At 45.5% G+C, this 23,914-nt stretch overlaps 5 protein-coding genes across 8 annotated transcripts; 4 read left to right on the top strand and 1 right to left on the bottom strand.

Annotated features, from left to right (window-relative positions):
* The first annotated feature begins 40 nt into the window (after positions 1–40).
* Positions 41–3,878, top strand: LOC146288089 (putative ammonium transporter 1). 2 transcript variants are annotated; one of them, XM_084698483.1, is made up of 10 exons: positions 41–90; positions 750–839; positions 1,758–1,979; positions 2,159–2,241; positions 2,322–2,447; positions 2,579–2,803; positions 2,896–3,034; positions 3,196–3,275; positions 3,504–3,630; positions 3,722–3,878. In XM_084698483.1, exons 2-10 carry the CDS (start codon positions 803–805, stop codon positions 3,781–3,783), a joined length of 1,101 nt encoding a protein of 366 aa, XP_084554609.1. In that variant the 5' UTR covers positions 41–90; positions 750–802; the 3' UTR covers positions 3,784–3,878. The 2 variants fall into 2 exon arrangements, with proteins under 2 accessions (XP_084554609.1, XP_084554608.1); XM_084698482.1 differs by lacking the exon at positions 41–90 and adding an exon at positions 258–626.
* A 145-nt stretch (positions 3,879–4,023) lies between these two features.
* Positions 4,024–6,532, bottom strand: zmat2 (zinc finger, matrin-type 2). Its single transcript, XM_084698484.1, has 6 exons — positions 6,484–6,532; positions 6,025–6,121; positions 5,651–5,774; positions 5,403–5,476; positions 5,145–5,290; positions 4,024–4,774 (listed from the first exon to the last, which is right to left on the bottom strand). Exons 1-6 carry the CDS (start codon positions 6,520–6,522, stop codon positions 4,631–4,633), a joined length of 624 nt encoding a protein of 207 aa, XP_084554610.1. The 5' UTR covers positions 6,523–6,532; the 3' UTR covers positions 4,024–4,630.
* A 254-nt stretch (positions 6,533–6,786) lies between these two features.
* slbp2 (stem-loop binding protein 2) lies at positions 6,787–9,951 on the top strand. Its single transcript, XM_084698428.1, has 8 exons — positions 6,787–6,914; positions 7,171–7,305; positions 7,492–7,569; positions 7,724–7,807; positions 7,953–8,099; positions 8,297–8,464; positions 8,673–8,823; positions 9,023–9,951. The coding sequence occupies exons 1-8, from the start codon at positions 6,817–6,819 to the stop codon at positions 9,233–9,235; spliced, it is 1,074 nt and encodes a 357-aa protein (XP_084554554.1). The 5' UTR covers positions 6,787–6,816; the 3' UTR covers positions 9,236–9,951.
* Positions 9,952–10,519: 568 nt separating this feature from the next.
* On the top strand, positions 10,520–15,531 carry fam53c (family with sequence similarity 53 member C). 2 transcript variants are annotated; one of them, XM_084697993.1, is made up of 5 exons: positions 10,520–10,925; positions 12,000–12,287; positions 12,500–12,557; positions 12,758–13,611; positions 14,230–15,531. In XM_084697993.1, exons 2-5 carry the CDS (start codon positions 12,213–12,215, stop codon positions 14,506–14,508), a joined length of 1,266 nt encoding a protein of 421 aa, XP_084554119.1. In that variant the 5' UTR covers positions 10,520–10,925; positions 12,000–12,212; the 3' UTR covers positions 14,509–15,531. The 2 variants fall into 2 exon arrangements, with proteins under 2 accessions (XP_084554119.1, XP_084554118.1); XM_084697992.1 differs by having other exon boundaries at positions 12,482–12,557.
* Positions 15,532–15,965: 434 nt separating this feature from the next.
* Positions 15,966–23,371, top strand: LOC146288085 (C-terminal-binding protein 1-like). 2 transcript variants are annotated; one of them, XM_084697990.1, is made up of 10 exons: positions 15,966–16,131; positions 17,028–17,092; positions 19,444–19,598; positions 19,728–19,872; positions 20,110–20,316; positions 20,451–20,665; positions 20,817–20,947; positions 21,102–21,229; positions 21,942–22,062; positions 22,268–23,371. In XM_084697990.1, exons 2-10 carry the CDS (start codon positions 17,035–17,037, stop codon positions 22,455–22,457), a joined length of 1,350 nt encoding a protein of 449 aa, XP_084554116.1. In that variant the 5' UTR covers positions 15,966–16,131; positions 17,028–17,034; the 3' UTR covers positions 22,458–23,371. The 2 variants fall into 2 exon arrangements, with proteins under 2 accessions (XP_084554116.1, XP_084554117.1); XM_084697991.1 differs by lacking the exons at positions 15,966–16,131; positions 17,028–17,092 and adding an exon at positions 17,100–17,896.
* Positions 23,372–23,914: the final 543 nt, after the last annotated feature.

Below are 23,914 nucleotides of genomic sequence, written 5' to 3'. Positions count from 1 at the left end.
GGCAAATTGCAAAGAGAAGTGCAACTTGACTGTCAAATCACTTGAACAGCACACACCCCCAAACACATAATAGGAGGTCATGATGACACAGTAAGCCTACAGTAGCTGTAACCTGTGGTCTATTAATTCAGTTTAGTAATTTACTAATAACGCATAATACGATATTGAATAGCCTGTTTGTTATTTTAAATTTACAGACATATATTTGATGGATGAAAACTCAACTGAAAAACACTAACATCATGGTACCCTTCAGATATGTTCATTGAGCCCCCTGTGGGACGGGGTTTTTCGCGCGCACGTTGGCCAGACTAGTATCCAGTAGTAACAACCAGCTAGCCTACCTCACTGATGTGTCTAGATAGGGGCCCAAAGTAGAAGTTAATCATTTAGATAGGAGCCGATTTTAACTTATATAGGCTTACACTTCGAGTTGTTTAATTTCAACCTATTTCTGTCAATAAAGAAAGCTCACTAGATAGCTAGCACTAACGGCTGGGAAATAATTTCTGACGTTGGCTAGCTACTGTACTGGACTGTAAACTTGCTCAACCAACTCACCATGGCCTCCGACCCAACTGCAGTCCACGATTCATTTGTAATAGTCTGTAGTATGTGGGTGTTCTGTGAGTAGTTTAGATAGTTTTATGGATTTCATAAATTGAATATGTTTGTTAACAGTGAGGAATTTCCAGTCAGCGATGACTTTACAATTGAACACAACAATTGTGCTTTCTGTTTCTGTGCAGGCCTCAAGTTCGGGTTTGCTTTCGTTGAAGCAAGCAAGACGGCCCCCGAGAATATGACAAATGTGTTCTTCAAGAACATGTCAGACACCTGTAAGCTGAGTGTGATCACTTATGAATACAAGATACATAGGCTACTTAGACTTTTTATTAGTTTTAAAACTTACGTCAGCCCATTTAAAATTAATCAGAGAGACTTATTTCACTGAGATGGGAGTTCGTGCCAGGCTTTTCTCTGTTTGTTGCCACCCACCTGGAAACATGGTGTAAGGCAGTTTCTCTTGCAACACTTAACAACATTAGTCTTTTGTTTTAAACCATTCAGTGGAAACTTGTGCCACTGTTTTATAAATGTAACACACTTACTGTTAGGTGTAGTCTAGGTAACATTAGCTGTTTGAGATTCTTTATCAAGGCCCACTGTTGTACCATAACCACATTCAGACCGCCCCCTTCCCCCATCGCTGACATCAGCCTCGTACAGTGTGGGTTGCACCCATCAGGCGTTAGTTTGCATGCAAGTACAGGCTGTAGCTAGCAGAGCATGCTACTCTGCTCACAGTTGTTTCCACTTCCTGAGGACTTCTGTGATAGAGTGGGAGGATGTGATGATGTTTTGAGAAGGTATTGGCAAAGCATTGTGAAAGGTAATAAGTCTGAGTGTAGCAATCTGACCTTCATCTGTGGAAAATGTTATCTTTGTGTGCAATGTGCATCCACACACAAACACACACAAAAATGTAACTTTTGTACCTAGTGCCATTTATTCAATTTAGCCTATGATTTTTTTTCAACTGCAACAGACATAACACGCTTGAGCAACTTCCATTTCAAAATAAGACCCCATCAAGCCTAATGGGGATGTGCTGAAAGTCAACATCATCCCTTCTATTCTACTTGTGCGCTGTCTGTCTGTCTGTCTGTCTGTCTAACTGCCTGCCTTTCTGCCTGCCTGCCTGCCTGCCTGCCTGCCTGTCTGTCTGTCTGCCTGCCTTGTCTGTGTGTCCTCAGTTGTCACCCTAGTGGCCTGGTGGCTACATGGTTATGCCTTCGCCTTCGGGCAGAACAACTCAGTTATCGGAGCCCAGTTCTTCCTGACTCTGGACAACACCAACCTGGTCCACTTCCTGTTTAACTACATGCGCTGTTCCGTGGCCACCACGTTGGCACTGGGTGCTGCCAATGAGAGGATGGAGCCCATCGGCTACCTCATGTCGGCCTACATCTTCGCAGGTAGCCCCCATCCACCCACCCCCCCACACGGTGGTATGATCGTATGTCTACTGTCTGGCTATACGTCAGATATCATTTTTAGCAAGGTCTTTGTTGATGGACAGAGGATGATATTGTTGGGACAACACCTCCATCTAGTGGCACCATGACTTTATTTTTTGTCTGTTTGCTCTTCTCAGGGCTTGTCTACCCTCTAGCCTGCCACTGGGTCTGGGATGAGCAGGGAATCTTTTACTCAGCCTCCACCTCTTACGCAACACAGGTTTTAGTTACCGCACATTAACAAATGTTGAACTTTTTGACAGGTAAACACAGACTATAATAGAGGTGTGTTCCGTGCAGGACTATGCGGGCAGCGGAGTGATATTCCTTCTGGGTGGTGCTGCGGCTGCCGTGTCACTCCGGGTCATTGGGCCCCGTGCCAGGCGCTGGAGTACTCACTTCAGACAGAGACGCCACAGTCCAGCAGTGAGTCTTTAGGGGCACTCCGAGAAATCAATTGATTTTTTCATCCAATCGAATATATTTCTACATGTTTTTTTTTTGTTTTTTTTTGCATGTGTATTTCTCTCTCTGTTTTTTTGCCTGTGTGTGTGTAGATTTTGGTCCTGGGGGGCTGCCTGCAACTAGTGGGGTTCCTGGGCCTGGTGTTGGGGTCTCACCCACAGCTCTTCAACCCAGACGAAGGCCAGGTGCTGGGGCTATGCTGGCTCAACCTGCTGTTAGCGGCTTCCAGCGGGGGCCTCTATTGCATGGTCATCCACTGCATCCATTTCAACTATTATGACCTGGACACTCTCCTCTACGGAGCTATTGCTGGCATGGTAACACACACTCACGACACAGGTCAAGGCTCAGCCATGGTCAGAGTTGGTGTTTTTTTTTTTTTTACCTTTTTGTGTGTGTGTTTGTCCAGGTGTCTGTGTGTGCAGGTGTGGACTCCTACATCCCAGGTGTAGCTGTAATGGCTGGAACTACAGGCTCTCTCTTTTATCTGGCAGTCCGCTTTTTAATGGCCAAAATCCAGATGGACGACCCACTGAACATTGTTTCTTGTGAGTGTCAAAGTTAACAACATAAAAGAACAATTCTCTTAGATTTGGAGATTTTATATATATATATATATATATATATATATAATATCAATTTGTATCCCTCCTTTCTTCCCTCATCCCCTCCTGCCCGCCTCACCCCTCTTGCCCCCGTCCCCCCCCAGGCTATCTGGCACCGGGCATATGGGGCCTGCTGCATGCTGGTCTTCTGTCTGACAATGGGGCCCTTGGAGGGCGCAGTTTGGTGAGACCCTCTTCTACCAACAGCTCTTTTGCTGCCTTCAGCTCTCTCATCTTCTTCAGGCTTCATGCTTGCATACATCAGAGGACAAAGATCCATGAGGTTGAGAGAATGTCTGGACTTGTAAAGAAGAGGGAGGACACCCGGAGAAAGTCTGTCTGCAGCCAGGGACAGATTAGTCCGCAGACGACTCATTCTGGCCCCCTTGGCCCTCTCTATGACCTATCTCAGGTGCTGGGGAATAATTGTCTGGCTGTGGTCGTGCTGGTCCTGTGGGTCGTGTTAATCATGTACCCCCTGCAGTCCCTCTTTATGTGCCTTGGCGTCTTCAGGGTCCCTCGCATCCTGGAGAAACAAGGTGAGTTCAGGAGTGGACACCAAATGACAGTACTTGGCAGGCGTTTATTTTGGTAACTTAAGTGTTAACTGAAGTCTGTCCCTCTGCCCAGGGATTGACAGGTTCAGACACCGGCGGAGACAACCTTGTGTGAAGAGGAAGTTCATGAAATGACCCATCAGAGCCTGTTATATCTCCAGAGGTTTTACTTGGGCACCATCAATAGATTTTATCTTTACTCCTGTTTATAATAAAACATTTCTTTACTTTGGGTAATAACCTTTGTCACCTGTTTGATTGTTGGTGTAATTGATCAATTAAAATAACATTGAACTCATTTCTGACTGACAACCAAATACTTCAATGTAATGCATTTTTATGTACAGTACTGGAGTAGAATGATGAAACGTCACATTTAGAAAGTCATTTATTCTATATGATTCCAAACTCAACAAATGTCTTAGAGCATAGATCCCCTTGTGACCAGGGGCCACAAAAGCAGGTAATGAGTATATACTTATCAGGGTAAGACTAAATGTTATGACCAAATAATAATATTACAACAGACAAATGTCCATGTTATATTTAGATTTCCATGAAAGACAAGACACAAGACAACGTTCAGGTAATGCACACTGAACTACAGTAAAAAATTCTAAAAAAAAAAAAAAAAACTAAAACAACAATTGTTCACAATATTTCAGAGTCAATGTAAGTGTGCTGCTGTGAGCTATAGTTCTAACAGGTCATAAAAACATGAATGTGGACCCCCAGCCATGTTTCTGCTCTCAAATACCCAATACTCTTAACTCCATAAAAATATTTTCCATGCTGACCACGAAAGATGGCTTGTGTGAAAAAGCTGTTTATCTATATGATAAACAATGTCTGGGAGACAAATTGAGAATAAAACGATGCCTAAAAAGGTCAGCTTGCCAGGTAGCTCTGTGTGTTAGCCCAAGATGAGAGGTTATATGTAGAATGTGGTGGGGTTATTAAAGGCAGCCTGAAAGTCTGGACCTCAGTGGCCCTTCTTAGAAGAGCCAAATCCTGAGAAGCCCATCACAGCTGCCATTTCGTCATCTTCTTCAAAGTCCAAGTCATCATCTGCTTTCCTCTTCCTCTCCTTCTGTTTCTCTTTTTTATATGCCTTGGCCTTCTCCTCCTTAGACACACACAGAAAGCAAGGTTTAGAGGGGGGGGGGGGGGTTCTACCATGTTTGTTGAGTGCTTAATTGTGCCTGAAGTTACTCATCTACTACCAGGTAACATACGTGCTAAAATTAAGTTGTGTCCTTGGGCAAGGCACTTTACCCTACTTGCCTCAGGGGGAATGTCCCTGTACTTACTGTAAGTCGCTCTGGATAAGAGCGTCTGCTAAATGACTAAATGTAAATATGTCTGCACATTTTAAATCAGATTACACTACCACATGAGTGTAAAGAGGCCCATCTCCCAAGCCTCTACTGGCAAACCAATCAGACCGACACTAAAACACACACACACACAATATTCACATCCTGTCTTCAACACACCTCTTCTCTAAGTTCCTTCATACGCTCCTCAAAGTCATACTCCTTCTGCTTCTCCTCAATCTTCTTCTTATTGATCTCAAACCTCTTCTTCACCTGATCCAGGGATGAGCGCTCCACACGCATGGACATACCCAGGTTTCTCTGGTCTGGGAGCAAAAAAAAAACAACAATCCTTTTAGTATGATGCCAAATAGCTTTTCATCCAGGTATTCTGCACCGTTTTCCAGCTAAGGTTGGAAATACCGCCTGCAGACTTACGTTTCTTTCCATTGATGTGATCCAAGAAGTTGATGGAGTCTTTTACGACACAGTCACACACGTTGCAGTAGTACCTGTTGAGAGGGAACAGAATATAGGATGTTAGTATCTGTTGCAAAGCGGGAAGGTGTCTCAATCATACCATGTTGGGGCTGTTTTATAAAGTGCGAGGACCCATTAAATGCTCAGTCCCAAATTAAACCCTGAAGTGTAAATACATAAGGTAGGACCCGTCAATAGGTACACACCCTCCCATCTCCGCCTGCGGAGTTGTCTTGGTGATGACGATGGTTTTCCCCAGCTTGGACTCCAGGTCCACCTTGTAGTCACGGTGACGCAGGAGCTCACGCTTGACTGGGGGCGCTGGCTTGCCTGGGGGGCAGGAGGAAGGAGTCAAGCAAAGAATGAAAGGATCATGTGAGCACAAGTTCATAACCTGACACGTTTACAGTTGAAAGTGTATAGATTTATTAACCCTTCTCCACGTTTGAGATGTTGATCCTTTGGAATAGTTGATATACTTACAATAACGTTTATGGATATTAGCTTGATTTCAGTGCACAATTTGATCAGATATCACAGCATATACGAAACATAAAACTATTTTTGAAGCCCATCTTACCATCTTTCTTGTCCCTTTCTTCATTGAGACGTTTCTGCGCCAGTTGTTCATATTCATCTTTGTCCCACTTCCGACGAAAGTCATTCTTACTGTTGGACTGAATAACAAAGCACAGAACGTAGAAGTTACATCGATAATACCAATTTAAATCTAGTAATGATGAATCCATTGTACAGGCCACCTATACTAGCAAGTGTCTTAGCTCGTGAGAGTTATCAGATAGTTGTATTAAAGATTAGATTATATATTATAGCGAACAAAAATAAAGCATCGGGTGAATTGTTGCTGTAGCCTACTCAGTGCAGTGGGAATATATTCTGTCTGTTTGAAATTAATGTTAATCTTGTGATAGTCTAATCATACGAAAATATCAAATCTAACCTATACTGAGTTTCTTCTTAACCGAACATTGTCGTACATATAACAGATTTTACAATAAAACCAAATAAGAACACATACCCCACTGCCGGACGCCATCTTGATTCGAAGTGACAACATACGGCAAACAGTGTCGTAAAAATGTGTCCCGCTAAATAGACTGGTAAAATAACTTATACACTATGGTGAATGGAAATCAAGGAAATCTGGTTGGCCGTATCTCCGTCTTACTAATTCCCAGTCTATGTGCCTAATGTGGTCCGTTTGACAATGAAATTGAAAATTGACATGCTTTTAATAAAAATAGATTTGAAATATATTGGTGAAAACATTAGGAATGCAAGGTAATTACAACACAAACGTCAGACCCTGGTGGCCCCGCCCTAATGTCACCTGTTGTTAATTTAAACCTGTATGGCAAAGCAATGGCGTGTATACTGCATGGTTGCAGCCTTAATCAGCATGACAACACGCGTGGAAACCGCATTTCAGAGTTCTTTTATAGAATCGAGGTTTGTCTGGTTCGTTCTTGATCATCCATAGTTGTGTATGTGTGTAAATCTCAAAAAGTTGGCTTTTCTAACTACTACTTTGAATTAACAGACAGAAGAAGTCTAAGTTAAAGGGTCAAATGCCTGGGGTAAATTGGTCTCGGCAAAGGGAACACATATTTTTCTTTCATATTGGCTGAGTATCATACTATAACAATGATAGATGGTGAATGAAAAATGACTACCACAGTATTATTTTGTGTTGCATGTGTTTCAGGGGCTGGTCCATCCCTCTGTGGTCTGGCCCTTCAGAGCTTCCTCCAGGCTTCATGTCCAGGTCTCCCTCCCTCTCCAGTAGCCCAGAACCATGGCTGCTGCCTGGCTGCAGCTCTGTCTATGACAGCCTTGTGAGGTGCTAAATATTTTAGGCGAAAATATTTTATTGTCCTAATACCCAACTCCTCATGCATGCACATGTATGCTAGGGTGATGGTCTCCACATATAGAGCCAACAAACAAACACAAGCCATTGGTGGCCTAACAAAATGTTGGGCCCAGTTTGAGCTATCCATGATTAATTTTATTGTTTATTTTTTAGTAACTCATCCCCAGCCACGCCTCCATCTACCCAGAGTGGAAACAGGGAGCCTGTCTCAGTTTCAAACAAGCCTCGCCGGTACAGCAGCTCCTAACCACTTCCCTGTCTTTTGCATCTCAACCACTTAAGTTTGTCCCTGCTCCTTTGCTGTACGTTATGGAAGGAGTAGAGGGAAAGTTGTGAGATCACCCCTGACCCTACCCTTGGGGCTTGACCTGTTCCATCTCTTCAGGTCATCCATTCTGGAGCGCTGTATCCTCAGGATGTCTTCTGCTAGTGTTGCTGTGGGAACAGAGGATGTGGATGGGGTCAGGAGGTTCGGCACCGAACCTTCTTTAACCATAATCACATAAAACATTCTCTCCACAGTCCTTCAGAATCAAAAATCTGCAGGACGTTATTTCATGAAGGCTTGAAATGGTGTATATGGAGGCTGTGTTTATGACCTGTTTGACCCTTAGAACTCAGTCAGGGATGCGCTGGGGTTCCCGCAATCTGGACCTTTCCCAAATGGAGAACAATGAGTCGGTGCTGAAACGGCGTCAGAAACAGATCCAGTATGGACAGAACACCTTGGGCTACCAGAACTACCTACAGCAGGTTCCCAAGTAATAATCATTTTACTCACCTACAAGCCACAAACCCAAGATCCACATCAGAGTAAGTCTAGACTAGGCCAATGGCTGGTCTCATTGGCTGCACCAGAACAGGGAGGACTGAGAAGAAAGGATTTGCTATTTTGTTCGCTGATTACCTGTTCTAAATGTGTTGGTTTGCGCCCCCCAATCTCTCCTCTTCCCACAAGGCGTTTGAGGATCCCAGGGCTCCACCCCTCTACCCCAAACAAGCACAGGAAATACAGCCGCAGGTCATGGGACATGCAGGTGCGTCTGTGGAGGAGGGCGCTGCATGCCTGGGACCCTCCCACTGGCGTATCTGGTGAAGCCCAGGGACAGGACCCTGTTGACCAGCTGTAAGTAACTTCATATGTACAGTGTATCAACTGTAACATTTATCAGCACCTGTTCAACCCTGTCACTACCAAAGCCTATTTAGCTTTTTTTTTTCTCATGCTAAAATGTGCATGTAAACTCCCTACTCAGTTGCTCTAATTTGTTGTGGACTGGACAAGTGTTCACTTCAGAGACAAAGTGGAGGTGGATGCCATGTCTCTTTTACAGTCAAGGCCTGTTGGAGCAGATGAACTGTGATCTGTATGAAGACAACGAGGACTTGGGGAGGAAGGAGCAAGAAACCACCCCAAGCTCTAAAGCCTCTTTGTCCCCTACACCTGCCAGCCTGCCTGTCAGCAGTACCTGGATGGGACCTCAGGTGAGGGGGAGATATGGTGCCGCAGGATGGTTCTGGCGTCTCGAAAGGCTAATTTGCTAGACCGCTTGTTTGTTTTCTATTCACCTTTTTCCTAGCGAATGTGAAAGTTAGAATTCAGAAACGTGGTGGTTTGTAAAGGTTTGTGTGTGCCCCTTGCTTTATTTTCAGTTTTGTCCTTTCTCTCCTTCTCCTGCCCCAGATGGACATGTCCAGCCCTAGGCTCTCCTCAGCTCAGGCTGGCCTGGCCTACTCCTTCAGAAGCCAGATGACTGCCGAGGAGAACGTCCTGGGCTGGCTCCGCTTCCTTCTAGAAACGGACCACAACCCGGACATCACCCGTGGACGCGATCATGATCATTCCTATGAACAGATGCCTGTGCTGAGCAACTGCATGTCCTGGAAACCTTACTGATGCTGGCTTTCGCTCTGTAGCTTGATCTGAAAAATGCATGCTTCATTTTAAGAAAAGGCTGATATGATTTAGATGTTGTCCATCTATTAAAGGTAAGGCTTTCACCTATAAAATCGTGTTGGCCTACTATGGGAATGGGAGAAATGAAGGATGCATTTTTGGGGGTTTTGCAACAAGGCTTGTCTGTCATGTCACTGCCAATCAGACATGCAGGGTGCACAGGGTGTAGTGCTAGCTTTGTACGAGTGGTTGATAGTCAACCATGGACCGTCACTTCATAATCATGTCATCTTAGGGTCACTATGACGGGTTTATCAATCACATTTCCTATGTCTGCTTCACCGGTGATCTTTGTTTAAATGTTTTACGCACCCACAGTAGATCCTCATTGTTTTGATTTAGTAGATCGGTATTTGTTGTTTGTCACAAATTTCACGATTCCCAACACAGTTCCCCCTTCTAACCCTAGATAAGTCACGTTCACCAGTCCATGACCCGACTCAACGAGATTCTCCACCTCTTCCTCCTATAAACATGCACTATCCTCCCTTCTCTGCCCAACACCTCACTGTTTTTCTCAAAACAGAATTATGATGGCAACATGCTGTGACTTTGTTTTGAGGCTTTTTTATTTCGTCTATTTCTCAATTGTCATGTTGTACAACTTAAGTAGGCCTACTGATGCAGATCTCAACTAATAAAGATTATAAATTCAATGCATGTCGTCTTTAGTTGATCATTTCCGTTAGCAATCAATATCCTATTCAGAATATTGAATACTCCTAGTGCATCGATATGAATTTGAAAACAATGCTGGCTTTAGTTTAGTTAGATGTTGGCTACGATGGTAACCTCGCCGGTTGCATTGTTTCACAATGTCCACAAGGTGACAGTATTGACAATACTACATGTTATGCAGGCGCTCCTTTCAATTTTAGCCTTATAGCTGTCCGAAATCAAGTCACTTCATTCATACTACATTAAAATACGCTATCGACTCGTCGGCGCTTCGAGGAGATGACCGTGTTCTATTTCAGTATATAATTCCCTGACGTTGTAAACAACTTATCCAACCATTTGCCTCTGTTGCAATGAATGAACTACAAGTCCCACGCGTCATGTAGCCATGCGTCGGCTAGTCCATGATGCATGTTATGTATAAATAAAAACGTGTCATATTTATGCCTGCTTGTCAAACATTTTTGCATTCAAATATTCTCATTTAGATTGTTATTTGTTTATTCAGCTAATATTGAGTTGAATTATCCGTCACAGAATCCTCCCTCTCCTCATCCCCCACCCTCCCCTGTACCCTCTCCCTATCTCGCACCGTAAATGTTATTTATGAATTCCAATCGCTCACGGGCGTGTGAACGTTGTTTTTTATTTTTTAAATGGACGACGGTGTGAATTGATTTTACGCGATGATATTTCACAAAGACGAATGAAGCCGTGGATTTACGAATGACAATTTGAAACAGTTTGATCTTGAAATGATTTTGGGGATATTGTAAGAAACGGTCTGGTACATGTTATGCTTTTAATAGGTCAATACATCGGAGACCCATAGATAGACGTACACTAGCGTGGCTAGGTGGTGAGCCGCACTAGGATCCAAATTGGTTTATCCTTCACGAGCAGTGCCTTTTTAACCCTTGTTTGCGGTCTGGTGGAAGTGTTTGTCGTCAAGGTAAATATGCAATTTCATTGAGAGGTGACACAAATGAATGTTTATTTACATCAGGTTTATTCATAAGAAAATCACCAGCATTTTCTTCACCGCATCATTCTGCATGGCCCGTGTTTTGCTCGCACGCGCGTCCTAGTAGGCATTGCTAAAGCATTGGTCCAAGGCAAGGGTGTGTAGCTTGAGCTAGAAATAAATGTTTTGATTTATCTCATAGGCAATCCAATATTTCAGAACCGGGGACAGAGAAAAACAGATCTAGGCAATTTGACTGATTGATTTCTCTAAATGCAATAAAAGAAAATCCAACAAATTCGCTTGTTGATGTAGCTATGCTAACGTTTGTATGGTTGTCGGCTTTATCAGCCTTCTGCTAGCTTGCTATATATAGCCTGCTGCCTGGCCAGCCGGTTACCTATAGCCCGTTGGAATTGCTAGCTAGCTACCTGGTCGTCCCATTGTTGTTGACGATCTACATCAAGAGAAGCCGTAGTTTTAGCTTTACGACATAAGTGATATCTAACTTGAAGCCAGCTGCAAATAACTTGCTGTCATCTGTTTTTTTTGTGCCCTGCCAGTCGATTAGCTAGTGAGCTAATATTAAAAGAGATATGTTTTCTCCCTTCTTCACGTCACAAGCTATTGAGTTAGTGTATTTTGATAGGTGAACATAAAAAATGTAGACGGTGTAATTATAACTAGCTGCTATGATTCCATTGTTAGTGTAGTTATGAACCTATTTCCAACGGTCCTTCTAAAAGTTCACTACCAAGAATATTCTGTCTGGCTGGACTACAGCTATCCAGTAGCATCAATTGCAAAATGGCTTGTAGCCATCTACTGTATCATATCTGGTTCACAAAACGTGACTTCACCTAACTTACACTTTTCAAATATGTATACAGTGTAGTGTGTTATAACCCTGTAGCTTAACATGTTTGGGCAGAATCCCTGTACTACGAGAATGTCCCTGTACTTGCTGCAAGTCGCTCTGTATAAGAGCGTCTGCTAAATGACCAAATGTAAATGACTAAATAATGTAAACCCTGCCCCAAACATCCTTCTCTTACCCCTCAGGTGAGTTGCCCTCCAGCCATGACCATGTCCCAGTGAGACTGGGCTGGGCTAGCTGGCCCTGAGGAGGTGAGGTGGAGGAGCCAGAGAAGCTCTGCCACAGTTCCTCAAGATCAGACGGACAAACAGACCGACAGACACCCCCCTTCCCTTCCTCCCTCCCCCTCCCCTCTGCCTCCCCCACCTCCCACCTCCCCTGCACCTCGCCACCATGCTATGGTCACTCTGATTGTGGAGCGCCTGCAGAAACAGAGTCTGGATGCCGACATTTGCCAAGGGGCTCTCAGTGTGGTATGGACCTGTCTGCCTGACTTTTTATCTGTCTTAGTCTCTTTGTCTGCCTCTTCATGTCTATGTATTGCTACATATTGAGTCCATGTCTAGGTATCGTATTCCATTTGTGATATTCAGCCTCTAATTATTCAGCCTGTGAAGTCATAATATATAACTCCTCTTTCATGGCATGGTGTCCCCTGACTAAACAGAACCTCAATGTCTTCCAGTCTCTGCTCGAACCCAACAACCTCGCAGTCTGCTGGCCCACAGATGGATTGATGCCTGGTGAGTAGCCGCTCATTCTTGACCCTCAAGACCAATTAGTAGTACTAAGAATGCTTCTCTGTGCTAATCTCTCATCTAACATGGTTACTTTAGTAAGGTCAGATCAGTGATGTCTTACGAAAGGTTGCATTATACAGTGTTCCGATTCAAGGTTCTAGGTCCTAACCTTCTGCCATTGCTCTGTCTCCCTGTCTCTATAGAAAGTAGTTATTGGCAGCTGTGCCCTCCCTCCAAACCTAGCCTGCAGGGGGTGCTGAGCTCCAGCTTCCCCCCCGGGCCCGTGCCCCTGGTCCCCTCAGACGAACACCTCCCTGAGGAGGACCCCCTGCACCGGCCCCTGGTCCCCAGCACCTCCGCAACCGACCTGTCTCTCCCAGGGGCGCCCCCTCCCCCCCCGCCGCCACCCAAACGGCACTGCCGCTCCCTGTCGGTGCCAGAGGACCTCTCCCGCTGCCGCTACACCTGGCGTCCCAGTGCCTCCAAGGTCTGGACGCCTGTCAACCGCCAGTGCCACAGTGGAGGGGGTGCAGCGGGGGGGGCTTGTCCGCTCCGTGCTCCCAGCTCTTCTCTCAACTCTTCGCTCCACTCCTCCTCCAGCCCCACCTTCTTTAGCCTCGCCCTCTCTCCAGACTCCCCCCTGCCCTGGAACTTCCCCTGGGACCCCAGTGATGCGGCAGGAGGGGGAGGAGCCTGTTGCTGTTTCTTTCCCTCCCCGTCCTCCTGCTCCTCCTCCCCGTCCCCTCTCCATCCTCCTCCTCCACCTCAGCGCCGATTCTCCCTCTCCCCAGTCCTCATCAGAGATGCCACAGCCCAGTTCCTGCCTCCTCCCCCAGTCCCGCCCCTCCAGCCTATGGCTCCACCCCCTCCCGTACCCGCCTCTCCCTCCTCGGCCTGCAGTACACCGTCCTCGCTGCGCAGGGCCATCCCCCCTCAGCTCCCTCGCTGTCACTCCCAGCCCTGCGACCTGCTGCTGCTAAAGCCCGGATTGAAGAGACGGCGAGACCCTGACAGGCCCTTTGCTCGCCCAGTGCTGGACTTTACCAAGATGACCCAGGTACATGCCTAGACTGTAGTTTTGGACTTGCATATTCCTCAGTCAAGCCTCTATCTCTAAGATCCCAGTCCCTAGGTAGGTCTACATGGGGATAGCAGGGTGCCAGTCCCCGGTGCTGACTAATGTGTGGGCATATAGCCATGCCAGCTCAATTCCCTGTACACACAAGTCTGTCTGGTGCTCATTTGCATATACTTTGCATACAGCTGCAAAAAGTCCTATTTACACTACACTACTTTTGTGGCCCCCCTTGCCCACCACTTACATTTTCAGCTTCAGAGTGGCCTTCACATTAGATTTTTTTTAACTAATGTTTTAAAAACAGACAAAAAAAGATTCTGATATGATATACATGTGCAGTTTGTGTTCTCTAAGGACATGAGGAGGAGTTATTTAGTCATTGATAGCCAGGGACACTTGATGTCTTACTTAGTCTTCTTAGCTGAGAAAAGAAACACATTAAATCACATTACAATACCAGATAACATCCATAACCGTGTGTGAAAGAACATGGTCGGTCTCCCGTCAGTTGAGATGATTGTGATGATCTTTTATGTGATCTCCTAGGCTGTGTCTGTTTCCTCTAACTGTTGATGTATTCTATGTCTCTTTCCCCAGACGCGCAGTACTGACCCCTTGGGCTGTCTGGAGCGAGGCAGGCTGGCCTGTGGAGGAGACGTTTGCATGGGCCTGGAGCCCTTCCTAGGGGACTTCAGGGGCTCATGCTCCCCCGCTGAGGGGCTGGGAAGGACCAGTATTGGGCCTCTGAGTGAGAGTGATGAGGAGGAGGAGGATGAGGAGGGGGAGGAAGAGGACCCTGAGAGAGATGGGGGTCCTCAGAGTGTCTTTGAGAGGGATTGTACAGAACTAGACTTGAACCTTATCGAAGAGAATTAGAATCTTGTATATTGGAAGATGTTTCCCCATAGGCCCCTCCCACTTCACCCCCCTCTCTCTGGCCTGCTACCCTCCAATCAGCTGGGCTCTCAGGAACAACACCACACCCTCTCTCTGGTGGGATGATCTGGGCCAATAGAAGCTCGTTGACAACAGTGATGATTTGACTACTATCAATAAGAACGGAGAACGCAGGTAGCCATTGATGCTGTCGTCCCATTAGAGTACATTCCAGAACACCTTGCTGAAACATTCTTGTGAATAATCCGAAAGCTGGAGGTTCTAGCTGATCCCATAGTGTGTGTGTTGATTGGATATCTTCTTAATGCACCCTCAACCTGACTAGAATGGAACAGGAAGAAACAGACCAACAACAGTGGGTCGCTTGCTTTCTTTCTTTGACTGGACAATTCCCCACAGTTGTCTTTTTCAGTAAAGTAGTGAGAATAGACTTTCCTAAATGATGGTGATGAGTTATCCGTGTTTTGTTCAGTTTTATGCAAAAAGACAGTCTCTCATTGCAGTTTTTCTTTCTGCAGACCTTATAGTTTCTGGTAATCAATCCATAAGACTCAGAATAAGCCTTAAGACACCATGTTTTTGTCTGTAAACAAAAAAATTCAACTATGAAAAGGAAATGAATTGTGTAGCTGTTGATATTAGTCATTTTGTTATTTTCTGCTTTTTACTTAATATTTCTTATCTATACGATGCATTCCTCTGAAAAGGGTGAGGTATAGACATTGATAATGAATGCACTGTGTTTGAAAAGTTAAACGAAACTTCTAAATAGAAGCAACCACTGTATTCCGAGGGCACATTGTTAAATTGTATTATACAACAATTTCATTTGTTGAGAACCAGTTCTGTGTAAAGATGGTAGCTGAGAGTCCTGGGGCAGGCCATTGCTGTCTTATAGAGATGTTTTTTTTATTGTATGTGTTAAAAATATGGCAATTTCAAACTCAGTTTGTGTATAAATAAAGTTTATTGGAAATTATTTTACAAGGAAAGGAAACAGAAGTGTCTGACCTCTTTGTTCCTGGTTTTGTTGTCAGTTGACAGATCAGCATAGGCAACTACAACCATGGATATACTGATGCATGTTTTTGATCCAAGCTGTCAAAGTAAATTCCATATTTTGTAAGGTTTAGTAATACAATCCAGTCTTATAATATAGAGCTATATTTACACTGGAATTGTCTGGTTGTTTTCCTTCACCACGTGAACTGGTCTGTAGACATGGGACAGGTGTAAGGATATGTTGTGAAACAACATATATTATTTAACTGTTTATGTCGGGACATCTAAAAGTTAGGAAAATGTATATGCATTCTTTGTCCCGCCCAGTCAGTGGTCAACAATGGAATACAATGGCTTGCAGTACCTATTTTATCACATGAAGGCGTCATGCTCAACTGAAAACAGCTGCAGTGCACAGACGCAACCCTTGCTGTTCTGACTCGTCCGCCGACCCGTCCGTCACCTGACTACCCCTTGAACAAACTGTTTGGATTCATGAAGACCCATAAGTGGGAAGATCTAACATTAGCAAACAAGCTAGCTAGCTAACTTACTAACTATTGCTGACCCCCGTAGGAACAACTGAGAACTTGCCTCTTGGTAATAATTTGACATTTTAACGGAACTACTGTGCTTTCAATCAACTTGATTCAATCAAACTTTTTATGAATTAGTAGCTAACCTATAGTAATCTACTTTTGGGGAACGGGAACTTGTTTATTTTTGCCGCCTGAAGTAATAGTATAGCTAGGTCACCTGTTTTGTTAACGGGCTAGCTAAACCGTAGCTGTCTAGCTAAATGTTAGCCATCAATGGTCGTAGATATGACTTCTTTTTTTTTTTTACAGATAGTAGCAGGCCTTACGTGGTTGCCAACATATTATTCTTGTGCTAGCTAGCTAGCATAACATATTAGGCACTTTGCCAGTAGCTGAATAATAGCTAAGGTTTTATTTCGCGAACTTTTTCGATTAGGATGGATAGCCAGCCGGCCACATAAAGAATTAAACAGTAGTAGCTAGTGGCAAGAAGAGCAAGCTAGCAAGGCTACTGTAGTTAGCTGACGGTTTTAAAACATTGAGTCCAGTCAGACTAGTTGATTTTAGCATGATTGGTTAGCTAGCACTTGCTATCCAACTTTGTTTGCTAACAAAATGCGTTCCACTACTTTTTAATAGAAAGCTAGTCTAGTATAACTAGCTATTAGCTGGTTACATACTAGCTGTTGGTACTAGCTAACGATTTATTGTGCTCTGTTTACTACTCTACTAGTTACCTATTAAATGGCAAACCTTAGCCAGGTATCTATTCTTGAGACCGTCAGTTAAGTGTAATATGATTGTAAACATTGACACGGTAAATCGTTTTTTAGGTGGTACTAAAGCGTGCAGTGCACGTGGGACGTGTTGTGTTGAATAAAGCGCGCCGCTATCTGACTGTGGAACATTGTTTTCCCGTGTGCCCCCTCCCCTGTTCGTGTTCCATCGGCTGAGAAGAACGGAGATGGCTCTTGTGGACAAACATAAAGTCAAGAGACAGAGGTTGGATCGCATATGTGAAGGTCAGTAGTATACATTTAAAACATAAAAAATGTTCTCTGCATTCTTGTAATTCTGGTTCCCAATAGCAAAATACCCGTTTAGCAACCTAATCGACATCCCTACACTCGAGTCTTTCTCGTGGTCTAGAAAGGCTTGTGTGAAAATACCCACCCACCCGACTCGTGGAGATAAGTATCCTCTGCTACCAGTCTAGTAAATCTCTTAATCAGTAATCTGGTCAGAGTGAGTTCAAGTATCTACCAGTCCCTGGTTGTTTCTACAGTTTCTACTGCTGTTGCTATTGATGTAACCTGTAATGGTTGCAACGCAGCAAACAGTAAACCCCAGAGTGCCAACTTTCCTGTAGCCTTGTGCATTATTAGACTAAGCAATGCAGTGGACATATCCTGTGTTTCTAGTGATCATGCTAGATTATTATGTATTCAATGCTTTATAGATACATTTTTATTTTATACAAGATGCTTAGAAAACAGATGGATTGGTGGTATTGTTTTTACAAGGAACTAACCCATACTAAAACATCTCATCGAATTTCCACATCCCGCGGTTGTCTCTTTAAAAAACAACAACATGGAAACCACCTCCTCTGCACAGAACACTCACTACCAAGCCCACTGCCTTTATGCTAATAAGCTTCGATCTGGTAGGCCAAGGCAGAATTTTGGCAGCTTCTGATTGGATCAGAGGGTAGGTAGAGGGAGGGTAGTGTGGGACGGCTGGGGTTGTGCCAAGAGAGAGCATTCAACCAGCAGCTGGAAGAGGAGCAGCACAGGAAGAAAGGCTGGTCAGCTTCAGCATGCAAGGTTAGCAAGATGAATGTCTTTCTCTTGGGGGTTTCTAATGGGGATAGACATGGAGCTTGAAGAGGGTGGTTGAGGGGGAGTCGAGCTTAGGGAAGGTAGCCATTTATGGTTTAATACTGCATGACATGGAGAGGGTTCTCCATCCCTAGGCATCTTTGTCCTTGAAGAAGTGGTGTGTGTGTGTGTGTGTGTGTGTGAGAGAGAGAGAGAGAATGCTCTCCGCAGCATGTGTGGCAGGGGGCAGGGTGGGGTACTGCAGCACTGTCGTCCAGCCCTCTCCTCTGTTCCCTCCCTCTGTTATAGCGTACGCCCTCAGAGCGGCAAGCAGAGAGGGGGGGGGGGGGGAATGAATGAGCGCTGAATGAATGGTATTGTGTGTTTGGCCCTGCTGCCACTCTGACCTGGCTTCCCACACACACATGCTGCCAGCCGTCTTACCATATGGCGCATGTGTTTTGCCAGCTCCGCTCCCCTTTCGTGTCGTGTTTTTTTCCCCCCTCTATCGCATGTTATTTTGTAATCATGCTTCTCGGTTTTGTCGCTGTGGAAATGGGTCAATAAAAGCAGGTTTGGTGGAGGCTGTAGCCGATCCTGTAGTGTTTAAATCTGTGAAATATTTGGCCTCCTTCCTCTTTCCTTGAAATTGATATGCCAGGAACTGCATTTACAAGATGCCTTTGTCTATGATTTTTTTTTTTTACTGCTTAGCATCCATTGAAACCTTGGCCATTTTGTGGTCCCTTAGTTGTCCTTCATGAGTCAAGTAGTCTGCTGGACATTATCTACCACTGTGGAGGAGGGGGGATGCTGTGTGTGTGTGTGTGTGTGTGTGTGTGTGTGTGTGTGTGTGTGTGTGTGTGTGTGTGTGTGTGTGTGTGTGTGTGTGTGTGTGTGTGTGTGTGTGTGTGTGTGTGTGTGTGTGTGTGTGTGTGTGTGTGTGTGTGTGTGTGTGTGTGTGTGTGTGTGTGTGTTATAAAAGGGCAGGGGTGTCTCCCTCCAGACAGATAAATTTAGGTCATGACTACTCAAAACAAGCCTGTGCCCCCCGACCCACCCCCCACCCCAAGCTCATCTGCTGGAGGAGTCCCCAATGAGAGAAGGGGGCGTGGCCTTGTTCTTATTTGCAATAGAGGCCGGCCAGGAAGAGGCCCTTTTCCAATACATCTACTCCCTAATGGCCATAAAATCCACGTCATGTATGCTGTAGATTGCTAATGGACTCCACAGTCTGAGGCACTAGAATGTTACTAGGCTGAAGTGTTGTTATTCCAGTCTACCTTAATTCTTTGTGTATGTATCGTGTTGTGGTAATATTTGATTTCTGGTGCCTCTTTGGGTGACGATAGGGAGGAATAGAATAAACTGAGTTCATCATAATCATTCATGGTGGTTTATTTGAGACCTTCTTCAGGCTCCATATCAACGTGCTGTGCAGTCTAGGATCAGTGTGTGCCTAGGAGGCAGGCTCTGATCCTTGGCTGATTGTTGCAAACGGTGCCTTTGATGTCGGGGGGGGTGTGTTTTACTCTGACCTTTTTGTGCTGAAGGCATCCGCCCCCCAATCCTGAACGGGCCCATGCACCCCCGGCCCCTGGTGGCCCTGCTGGACGGGCGGGACTGCACTGTGGAGATGCCTGTCCTCAAGGACGTGGCCACAGTCGCCTTCTGTGACGCCCAGTCCACCCAGGAGATCCACGAGAAGGTGACTAGACTTACACCCAACGCACAGAGATGGAGCGTACACACACACACACATCACTCCTGATGTTAACATCCGTTCCTCGTGTGTGTGTACGTGTGTGTGTGTGTGTACGTGTGTGTGCTTGCACAGGTGTTGAACGAAGCTGTGGGGGCTCTGATGTACCACACCATCACACTGTCCCGTGACGACCTGGACAAATTCAAGGGCCTGCGCATCATCGTCAGGATTGGAAGCGGCTACGACAACGTGGACATCAAGGCTGCTGCTGAGCTGGGTTGGTACCATCCCAAATCATCCTGCCTCACCACGGACCTAAACACATAGCTTGAAACAGGTTTTACCTCAGCATACACAATAATGTTGCAAAAATTACAATCCATCACATTTTGAATGCCACCTGTAAGATGGAAAAATAAACACTTTCAATAGGCTTATTAGTCGAATCTGAATATGACCCTTATCTTCTCCCTCGCTCTGTCCCCCCCCACCTGTCGACCTCCTCTCCCTCCAGGCATTGCGGTGTGTAACGTGCCCGCCACGTCTGTGGAGGAGACGGCTGACACGTCCCTGTGTCTGATCCTCAACCTGTACCGGAGGGTCACCTGGATGCACCAGGCCCTGCGCGAGGGCACTCGCGCCTCCAGCGTGGAGCAGATCAGGGAGGTGGCCGGGGGCGCTGCCCGCATCAGAGGAGAGACGCTGGGCATCATCGGGCTGGGTAAGGAGGGTGGATGTTTGGGGATGAAGGGATCAGAAGTCCAACATGGGGAAAGTTGAAGTTGCTGTTGGGGGATGTAGTGTCGATGATTTCAGTTAGCTGGTTAACCGTGCGTTTGTGTTTTGTTGTGGTAGGCCGTGTGGGTCAGGCGGTAGCCTTGCGCGCTAAGGCTTTTGGCTTCAACGTGATCTTCTATGACCCGTACCTGCCTGATGGAGTCGAGCGCTCGCTGGGCCTGCAGCGCATGGCCACTCTGCAAGACCTGCTCATCCACTCTGACTGTGTGTCCCTGCACTGCAGCCTCAACGAGCACAACCACCATCTCATCAACGACTTCACCATCAAACAGGTATACACATAAAGCCAACCAATCTGGTACACAGACCAGGAATCCCAATAGTCTGAAGATCTATAACTACTACATGAATAAAATATCCACTGGTGTATATAAAGAACCTGTGTAGAGGCATTGGAAGTGGACACAGTGTTTGTGTGTGTAGATGCGCCAGGGGGCGTTCCTGGTGAACACAGCCAGAGGGGGTCTGGTGGATGAGAAGGCCCTGGCCCAGGCCCTGAAGGAGGGCCGGATACGAGGAGCTGGCCTGGACGTACACGAGGCGGAACCCTTCAGGTCAGCACGCGCCTGCTTACACCATTAGTACTACCATCACACCATCTCTTATCCAGGCCAAACCAACAATTCTTTCTCTAGATCATTTGTATTTGATCACAAACACTTGTCTTTCTATCGTGCTTGATCCATTATGTCTCCTTTTGTCCCCCAGCTTCTCCCAGGGCCCTCTTAAGGATGCCCCCAACTTGATCTGCAACCCCCACACCTCCTGGTACAGTGAGCAGGCCTCCCTGGAGGCACGAGAAGAGGCTGCCAGAGAGGTCCGCAGAGCCATAACAGGTACAGACACTGTAGGGGTGGCATTTAGATCAGTTATGTATTAAGTCAAGATCAACTCAAAAGTAACCTCAATGAAAATCATTTACATGTATTCATTTAGCAGATGCTTTTATCCAAAGCGACTTCCAAGACAGCTGTACAAAGTGCATAGGTCACTGATAATAACAAGATAGCCCCAAAAACATTGCGGGTAGCCAAAACATGAAGCACATAAGTGCCAAAGGGAAGAACCATAAGAGCATGTAGTTAAACAAGTTACAATTAAATAACATGAATCGCTTTAAGTGCAAGAGTACCTGTGGAAAAGCAAGCAACAGTCAAATAAAATATTTCACAGCGAGTGCAGCAATTTAAATCAGTTACCACTAACCAACAAGGACAACAAGTCTCTAAGCAAGAGTCATTGTGATCCTTGAGGAAACTAACATTGGGTCCAGCAAACCATTCCTAGTACCGTTGTACTCCCGGAACAAGTGCGTCTTGAGCCTTTTCTTGAAGGTGGGGAGACAGTCAGTGTCCCTGATGGAAGTGGGGAGTTGATTCCACCACTGGGGGGCCAGGCAGGACAAGAGCTTGTTTTGGGACTGGGCGGTCTTGAGCGGTGGGACCACCAGGCAGTTGTCTGAAAAAGACATAAAGAATAATCAATGATAAAGGGATTCCCCTGGATATGGATGAGGGATTTAATTGGCCGCCATGTGTCTCTCTCCAGGGCGTATTCCTGACAGCTTAAAGAACTGTGTCAACAAGGAGTACCTAATGGCCACGCCCCAGTGGCCCGGCCTGGACGCTGGGGCCGTTCACTCAGAACACAATGGAGCCTCTGCTTACAGGTAACAGGCAGAGTCACCATCTCTCTCTGTGTGTCTCTCTCTCTGTCTCTGTGTCTCTCTCTGTCTCTCTCTCTGTGTCTCTGTCTCTCTCTGTCTCTCTGTCTTTCTGTCTCTGTGTCTTTCTGTCTGTCTCTCTCTCTCTGTCTCACCCACACACAGTCCATCACACACGGGTTTCTGACTCCAGTTCTTTCTTTGTCCCCAGGTTTCCAGCAGGGCTGGTTGGAGTGACTGCCGGAGGCCTGGGGGGTGCTGGAGCTGCAGTGGAAGGCATCGTAGCAGGCACCCTACCCATGGCGCACGGCATTGCCCCCGTCTCCAGACCACCACACACCCCCTCACCAGGGCAGCCTTCGAAAGCAGAAACGGACAGAGACATGCCAACGGACCAGTAGCCCCCTACACTTGCGTACCCTGATCCTTATCCTACGTAGGAACTTGTCACCCTGGCCCCTCAGCTGCCCCCTCATCCACAACATTCCTTCGGTGCCCCTCAGTGATGCAGATAGACTCTGGTGTGACCCGGCTATGGTCCCGTCCCACTAAACAGAACTCTTCAGGAGAGACCAGTCTGCCTCATCCCTCCTCCCTCTCTCTAGTGTCTCTCTATCTTTCTCACCCAGGAAGCAATAAGTGGATTACTCAAGGATTTTTCTCCAGTTTGCTTTTTAACTCTGTGTGTGTCTCTGATTCTCCTGTGGCTCCGTGTTTTTTGTACATCTTTTTGTAAACCTGTTTGTGTTTTTTTCTTTTATTGTTTTCTCATAGCTGTTTGATATGTTAAGAAGTAAGGCCAATCTGAAATGGAATTGCCGATATGAATTTCATTTTCCACAACTATTTGTTCAAAAACAGTACAGTGGATTTTATAATGTAGGGCTCAATGCATTTATAGTATCAAAATAAAAGTGTGGCTCTAGGTTGTTGAGCTTTTGGAAATGGATGGGAATTATCAATATTGTCTACGCAACACCCCAGAATAGGTGGGTAGATAAATTCTTCATATAAATGTGCCATTCATAAAAACCTTATCTGGTTCCTAATAAGTTTTTGTATGTTTAGATCGTCTATTTTTCCACACTATCTACTCTGCTGATTTCAGAAACTATTGAAACTATTTCACACAACAATTCCACAACCTGTGCAAATCAAGTATCTGTAGCTGGGCATGTAATGCTATGTGCAGGGGTCGCGGATTTCAAACCTCTTTTGCGTGTAGCTCCCAGAAGCCGACGAACGAACTCTTTAGGATCTGTTATAAATTGTCAAGCTGCTGTTTTGTCTGGCCTAATTAAAATCCTGTAAAGTACGATGTTTTGTGACGAGATAAACATGTCTTAAACAAATCGGGAATCGTTTCAACACCAAAATTAGGTGTTTATTCAGAGCCTTAGACGTTAGCTGCTAGCTACAATTGACCATCATTTTAGGTCATCAAGGCTTATACTGTAGCCGAAGAAGAGAGAAACCTATGGTAATTCTTGCCTTCTAATTCAGTACTGGTACTTTACAACAGTTCAGTAGTGCTAATTTAAGTTGGCAGTGTCCTGTTGGTATCATTACATTGCCTAGACGGCAGACGTGTTTACTGGTGATGAAACATATAAGCCTACACACCGGGGGGGAAATGTCTCACCGCCATTTCCAAGAAGAAGGAGGTGTCCATTATTTCTCCCAAACAGAGCCTTACACGGACATCGAGTCATTGTACACATCTATTTTTATTGCCATTTCACAATGGGTGACGGTCTCGGAGAACTTGTATTAGCCAGGTAACTTACTTAACTCGATAGGTAGGCTACCTGGCTTCTCCAAACAGAACACGTAGGCCTAGCTAAAACAGGTGAATGTG

This window comes from Hypomesus nipponensis, chromosome 5 (assembly GCF_054491055.1).
Source record: "Hypomesus nipponensis isolate SF chromosome 5, ASM5449105v1, whole genome shotgun sequence".
Lineage (NCBI taxonomy): Eukaryota > Metazoa > Chordata > Actinopteri > Osmeriformes > Osmeridae > Hypomesus > Hypomesus nipponensis.
The sequence above is the reverse complement of the archived record's forward strand: the minus strand, read 5'-3'. Positions and strand labels throughout refer to the sequence as shown.

Bases quoted from the DNA above. Each gene is read 5' to 3' on its own strand.
- LOC146288089 (XM_084698482.1), top strand. From the start codon at position 563: ATGGCCTCCGACCCAACTGCAGTCCACGATTCATTTGTAATAGTCTGT. The intron at 3,035-3,195 runs GTGAGTGTCAAA...GTCCCCCCCCAG, and splicing joins CCCACTGAACATTGTTTCTT to GCTATCTGGCACCGGGCATA. The intron at 3,631-3,721 runs GTGAGTTCAGGA...CCCTCTGCCCAG, and splicing joins TCGCATCCTGGAGAAACAAG to GGATTGACAGGTTCAGACAC.
- zmat2 (XM_084698484.1), bottom strand. From the start codon at position 6,522: ATGTTGTCACTTCGAATCAAGATGGCGTCCGGCAGTGGG. The intron at 5,477-5,650 runs GTGTGTACCTAT...CCCTCTCAACAG, and splicing joins CCGCAGGCGGAGATGGGAGG to GTACTACTGCAACGTGTGTG. The intron at 4,775-5,144 runs GTGTGTTGAAGA...TGTGTGTCTAAG, and splicing joins TGAAGGAACTTAGAGAAGAG to GAGGAGAAGGCCAAGGCATA.
- slbp2 (XM_084698428.1), top strand. From the start codon at position 6,817: ATGGCAAAGCAATGGCGTGTATACTGCATGGTTGCAGCCTTAATCAGC. The intron at 8,465-8,672 runs GTAAGTAACTTC...TCTCTTTTACAG, and splicing joins CAGGACCCTGTTGACCAGCT to TCAAGGCCTGTTGGAGCAGA. The intron at 8,824-9,022 runs GTGAGGGGGAGA...CTCCTGCCCCAG, and splicing joins GTACCTGGATGGGACCTCAG to ATGGACATGTCCAGCCCTAG.
- fam53c (XM_084697992.1), top strand. From the start codon at position 12,213: ATGGTCACTCTGATTGTGGAGCGCCTGCAGAAACAGAGTCTGGATGCC. The intron at 12,558-12,757 runs GTGAGTAGCCGC...CTGTCTCTATAG, and splicing joins CACAGATGGATTGATGCCTG to AAAGTAGTTATTGGCAGCTG. The intron at 13,612-14,229 runs GTACATGCCTAG...CTCTTTCCCCAG, and splicing joins ACTTTACCAAGATGACCCAG to ACGCGCAGTACTGACCCCTT.
- LOC146288085 (XM_084697990.1), top strand. From the start codon at position 17,035: ATGGCTCTTGTGGACAAACATAAAGTCAAGAGACAGAGGTTGGATCGC. The intron at 19,599-19,727 runs GTGACTAGACTT...GTGCTTGCACAG, and splicing joins CCCAGGAGATCCACGAGAAG to GTGTTGAACGAAGCTGTGGG. The intron at 19,873-20,109 runs GTTGGTACCATC...CTCTCCCTCCAG, and splicing joins CAAGGCTGCTGCTGAGCTGG to GCATTGCGGTGTGTAACGTG.